Below are 6,161 nucleotides of genomic sequence, written 5' to 3' on the forward strand. Positions count from 1 at the left end.
GCCGTGTATTTACGTATGATACCCTTTACTCTTTACAAGCTACGCCCGCCCTTGGTCGGCGCGAGCAGTCCAAATAATGCCCCTGAGAATCTGGCCCATGAACCACTCATCATTGTAAGCCTCGTCGAAGTGGCCGAGGGCAGTGTAAAACGACCGGCCGCCTTCGAATTCCTGACACCATGCAAGCGGGTGATCATCCCCCATGGCGCCGCCGGAGTAACTCGACGGGTCGCCCCGGGCCAGAATGTGGAGGTTCTCGTTCCGCCTGGGGTGCGACGTGAAATCGTACCACTCGTCCATCCAGCTCTTCCTCTCACAGCCGCAGTCTCCCATGATGAAATGCCCCTCGTCCTCCACGACGACGGTGCCCTCCTCGGGCGGCGGGTGGAAATCGAAATGCGCGCCGACGAGCTTGCCGTACCACTCATCCCCCTTGAGCCCCGACGCAGCGGCGTGCACGCCCACGAACCCGCCGCCCGCGCGGATGTAGCCCTTGAGCGCGTCTACCTGCGCTCCATTGAGGACGTCGGTGCCGGTGTTGTGGAGGAATACGACGGTCTTGTAGCGGGCGAGGGAGGTGGGTGTGAGTGCGGTCTCGGCGTCTTCCATGGCGTCGGCGGTGAAGACACCGGTGCGGGCGCCGAGATCGCGGAGGGCGGATACGGCTGTGGGAATGCAGTCGTGGCGGTAGCCGGTTGTTTTGCTGAAGAGCAGGACCCGGAAGGGTTGCGGGGTTGGTGGTGTCGTCATGGTGCTGGTTGTGCGTGATAATGGGGATGGGAATGTACTCTTGGGATGAATCGTCTATCTGTTTGTGAACGTGTTTATCTACTTGTGAAGCTGGCGGGTGTGATCTTGGTGGATTGGTAATTCGCTTGCCTCACGGAGAGGGATGCGCCGGAGGATTCATGCGGACAGGCCCGGGACATGGTCCGGAGTGCTAAGCGAGCTCGGTCAGTCGTCACCGGCAGGCGGGGAACATGAAAAGGATCCAATGTTCGGTGGTTGGTTGGGCACTTTTGAGCTTGGGGAGATGGTTCGCTTGGACTCTCGACAAAAGTACAGAGAAGCGCCAGCCAGCGTCTGCACTCTTCCTCGACACCCATCGTCATTGAACTGCGGACATGCGGCGCATGCGAGTCCAAGGCGTAACACCTTGCTGAACATTTGCAAATCCAGCAAAAAGATTTTGCCATGACCGTGGCAGGGCTCGAACCTGCGACCTTCTCGGGATCAAGTGCACATCTTGTGAACGAGAAATCATGAACCACTAGAACACACAGCCGGTGAAAAACCGACCAATTTTGGTACCTAAGTAGGTCCAGTCGGTGGACGGCGTTGACCTCGCTCCACTCCTTAGTGGCTTGTCTGCATGAGACCACCCCATTGAGATGGGCTTGTTGCACCTGATATCGAAAAGTTGATTTGGTGGGCAGCGATGGGGCCTTGCGGCATGATTGATGCCATTGCTGTCGTCTGGTCAGCACGAATACCAATCTCCTTCAAACTTTACTTATCAAGTGAGATGTCATTGATTCGGGATGAAAGATTGAGTCGCCGTCACCTTGCCAGCCAACGATGGGGGCATCTCGCAGAAATCGTTAGATTGATTTACGCCGGAAACATAACTCATTGGGGCATCACCACTTCAAACTCCAGGAGGACAGGTATCTCATACACTCATTACATTATCGTTTGCCCCTTCCATTCAGGAAGTATGGTAGTTCTGTATATCATCTTCTGCTATGTTCAATTCTCCCCATCCTTGGAGGCTCTTCAAGCACAGGTGGCTGGCTCACCAATGCCAATCTCTGACGCTGCGAGCAGATACTCCATGAAGCCCGCATTCGTCTCGAGCATGTTGTCGTGATACTGCTGGGCTGTCGGGTAGAACGGGCAGTCAACCTCCTCATTCCCGAATCCGAACTCAACGGTAAACCCATGAATCTTGCTCAGGCTGGGATCTGAGAAGTGTCTCGAGAAAGCATAGTCGTCGCTAGCACCAGACGTGGGGTGCAGGTACGCGCTCTGCTGCACCTCATGATGCCTTCCCACAGCCGCATCCATGGCGTTGCCCATCCTCATCGCCGCAAACACCTTGTCAGACCAGTCCTTCATCGGCACATACTCGCCGTAGAACCCGCCGTCGGAGGGCGTATCCGGCATCAAGCCCCTCACGACGTCGTAGCTCTCGTTCATGAAGTTCATGTACGGCTTCCGCAGCTGGTTCTCGTCGCTGCCCCAGTTGTACAACACCGTGCCGGTGTACGAGTGGATGTCCATGAACCACTGCACCTGCTTGTGCTCGTCCATCACCCACTTGATGCTCTGCGTCTCGGGCTCGGAGAACGGCGCCGCGCCGTGGTAGGTCTCGTCTGCAGGGTTCTCCGACGCGACGTTCGGTCCGACAGTGGGCGCGAAGTCCTCGAGGAAGTCGAACAGGAAATCGAAGTTGCGGTTGAGGTCGATGCCCACCGCTTCGGGGTCTCCTCCCGACGCCGCCGGGTTGCGGTTCTTGCGCCAGCAGCTGCCGGTGGCCTGGTCATACGCCACACCGTCGGGGTTGCTCAGCGGCGTGAAGACGATGCCAGTCGCGAGCGCACGCTGGACGTCGCAGTTGGAGTACGTCCGGCCTCCGTACGTCAGCCCCTCGCCGTGCTTGTTGGCGTACAACAGGTCGGAGATGAAGTAGATGATGTTATCCGAAGCACCGCGCTCGCGGGCGTGAATCGCAGCGTTGAAGTACACGCGGTACGCATCGGTGCAGTTGCCCGCGCCGCCGACCTTTGCGCCGAAGATGGTGGCATTCTGGTACGTCTTGAAGGGCGCCTCGAAGTACTCGATGTCGTACTCGTTGACCAGTCCGCGGACGGCGCTCTTGATCTCGTTGACGTTCAGGAGAGTCGCGAGGTCGGTGCCGGCGGGCTGCGTGCCAAGTCCGCGGGGAACCTTGTTGCCGCCGTCGAAGCGGTCGCCAGTTCCGATGGCTACGCCGGTGTTGTTGTTGATCTGGCGACGGGTGATCTTGCGGCCGGCTGCCTCGTAGGGGAGGAGGCAGGCCTCGCCGAGAAGGGCGAGGGAGAGGAGGGCGCCGACAGAAGTCTTCATTGTGAAGGACCGACGATCGAGTGAATGATTCTGGGGAGGCTTGGCTGGGACCTGGAGAGCAAAGGCGTCGCAAACTCGACGAAAACTGGTGATGCGCGTTATATAGCATGTCTGCCAAGACTTCTCGTTTGCCCTGCTCCGCCCGGATCATACCCTGGGCTTGCGCAGCTGCATGATGATGTTGATCGCCAGGCTCGTTGGCCAGGCCTGTCCTTGCCTGCCTCGCGGCTTGCAACGTCCCCAACGTCGGTGAGCATGGACTCGAGGACCATCGGCTGCGGTGTTCAGGGACAATTGACTGGGTAAGAACTCAGTCGGCAGCAGCCGAGCGCTGCTTGTCGTCAGCAATTGATTCAATATCCTACATGTTGATGGTTCAAGATGGAACAAACCGACGCAATCATCGACAAGTGTCACTCACCGTGTACTCGACGAGGCAGCTGGCGAGACATGCAGCTGCTGACGCACTTTTCTTCCCAGGAACCACTTATCAGGAACTTTTGCGGTATGACAAGTTTGCCCGACCACAGACAATCATTTATCGCTGTTTCTTTTTCACCAATGGGCTGATGAATTCCGCGGTGCCAAGGCCATCTTGCAAGGACAGACACGCGAGGCGAGCAGGGAGCTCTGGGCCACACGCGTCGTTCCCCTCACCGAGGTGCGCCAGTGTCACCCTGGGCCAGACGCCAGGGACCCCGCGGGAGCTCCGTTCGATGCGGGGGAGTTTGCCCCGATTCGGCAGGTTGATGCTACCCCCGAAATTAGCGGCCCAGCGCGCCGCCCCCGTGGTTCTGTTTGTCGGTGCCGGAGACGTTTCCTTCCTGTTGCTTGCTGTTGGTGTTTGTGGAAGGGACCGCGTCGGACTGATGACGTTTTCTAAGTGGCAGAGAATGAGACTTTTCGCCGTTCAATTCCTGGAAACATCCCTGAGTCACATTTACACGACTTTGGTGATGCCCACAAGTTCGCCTGGTCCGACAGCTAGGGCAGAAACACTGGCTTCATCTAGGCCGTTCAAAAGTTCCTCAACACGAATCCAGGCATTTCCCTGTTCGTCCCGTGTAACCCCGTTTAAGCTTAGATTTGGCTTGGCAGTGGTGATGAAACTAGCCTGGTTTTCCTTGCTTGATATTCCCACGTGCAGCGACCTTCATCCGTCGGTGGCGTCTCTCTCTCTCTAGCCCTCTTCATCGACGCGCTGTTCTTGTCAAATTGATCACACTCAAGATAGGTGCAACCAGCCTGTAGGGCCAACATGGCAACATCAACGCATAACCTGAACATCACTCCGTAAAAGGCCACCGTTTCAATCATTCAGATTTTCGCCTGGGCAACTTCACTCATTAGAAGTAAAGAGGCTCTTACACCTAGGGTAATTAGAGCACAATACCAACTGACAAACTCAAATTACTAGTATCCTGGCGCTTTTGAGCAGAACAACCATGCTCCCAAGTCAGCTAGTTTTATTAAACCCAGCAGAACCCCCAACGCAATCAATTAAGTTTGAGGCCTATAATTAACTTAATTACTATATTATAATACTATACTTAACTAATTACTAAGTAAAGCTATTTAAACTTACTTAGTAATAAGACTACCCCCCTCTTATACTATTACTTTATATATTATAGTATTTCTAACCTTTTTACTTTTATTACTAGCTTCTATAAAGTCTAAGTAAGAGAAGCAGTACTAAATACTTTCTTATAGTTAGATAACTATAAAGGTATTACTAAGATACTTAATACTATCCTATTTAGCTAAAGATATTTTTATATAAATAAACTACTAATTAATAAAGTTATAATTAGCTTACTTCTATAAACCTAAATACTTCTCTAACTTATCTAGCTCTTTATTATTGTCTTCTTCTTTAAGTAGAATAACTTCTACTTAAATTTACTACTTAAAGTTATCTAAATTATAAAGTTTTAATTATTACTTTATATTCTTTATATTTTCTTTTTTTTCAGAAAAATACTATTAATCAAAATATCTTTTGAAAGCTAGCTTAGTATTAGATCCTTAATCCTATTAATAAGGGGATTACTAATTCTTTTCTAAGTATTTTATATTAAACTTAAAATAGAAGAGTAATATAGTAATATATAGAAATAACTCCTCTATAAAAGTATAATACTTATCTAATTTCTTCTATTTATTATTAATAGAAGTTTTTAAATACTACTAGTTATTACTCTCTATCTCTTTTAAGTTAGAGATATTATTAATATAATCTTAATAAGTATAAATAAGTAAAAAGCTTTTATTAAACTATTTTTAAAATACTTATAATCTTTAAGTATATAATAAAACTTATTAATTTACTAATTAAGTAGTTTTTTAAAATATTTTTATAAGCTTATAACCTTTTTAAATTAAGATCTTAAGAATTCCTACTATTAATATTATCATAAAAAGTCTTCTATTTCTTAAAGTAATTTAAAAAATACTTTATTATAATAATTACTTCTTAAAGTCTATTATATAAGCTATTTTATTTAAAACTTTATATTTAAAATATAATCTTTTGGATAAGCTTTAAGATAATTATAATCTCTATTAACTATAGCTAATTATTAGAAGTTAAGATACTTTAAGCTAGTATAAGATCTTTAATACTTCAAGACGAATAGAAGCTATTTACTTTATCTTTAAAGTAAATAGTATACTTAATTATAAAATATATAGAGTTCTATTCTATAGTTTTATTTTAGATTAATTTAACTTTTCTAAATATTTACTAAAAGAGAAAAATATAACTAAATAGCTTTAATCTTTGTAACATTTTATAAAAAAGATTCTTAAATCTCTATATATATTATAATAAAGTTTTTATAAATTTTATAATAATATAAAGCTTATTAGTAAGACTAACTTCTTATTAATACTTAAGGTTAATCTGTTAGCATATAACATTCTTTTATAATAATAATAATAATATAAGAATAATAATAACGCTTAACTTACTTTAATATTCTATATAAAATAAACTAATAACATTTAAGGTATAAAACCTTAAATAAAAATACTCTATTTATTGCAACTTA

At 47.0% G+C, this 6,161-nt stretch overlaps 2 protein-coding genes and 1 non-coding gene across 3 annotated transcripts; all 3 read right to left on the reverse strand.

Annotated features, from left to right (window-relative positions):
- Positions 1-39: 39 nt before the first annotated feature.
- Positions 40-750, reverse strand: COL26b_013298 (uncharacterized protein; the record flags this gene model as incomplete). The annotated part of the gene is made up of 1 exon (XM_053185918.1): positions 40-750. One exon carries the CDS (start codon positions 748-750, stop codon positions 40-42), a length of 711 nt encoding a protein of 236 aa, XP_053030146.1.
- A 445-nt stretch (positions 751-1,195) lies between these two features.
- COL26b_013299 lies at positions 1,196-1,285 on the reverse strand. Its single transcript has one exon. It is a non-coding gene; the product is annotated as a tRNA-Val (tRNA).
- A 491-nt stretch (positions 1,286-1,776) lies between these two features.
- Positions 1,777-3,108, reverse strand: COL26b_013300 (uncharacterized protein; the record flags this gene model as incomplete). The annotated part of the gene is made up of 1 exon (XM_053185919.1): positions 1,777-3,108. The coding sequence occupies one exon, from the start codon at positions 3,106-3,108 to the stop codon at positions 1,777-1,779; it is 1,332 nt and encodes a 443-aa protein (XP_053030147.1).
- Positions 3,109-6,161: the final 3,053 nt, after the last annotated feature.

Source organism: Colletotrichum chrysophilum, assembly GCF_026319265.1.
Source record: "Colletotrichum chrysophilum strain AFK26 chromosome Unknown scaffold_218, whole genome shotgun sequence".
NCBI classification, from domain to species: domain Eukaryota; kingdom Fungi; phylum Ascomycota; class Sordariomycetes; order Glomerellales; family Glomerellaceae; genus Colletotrichum; species Colletotrichum chrysophilum.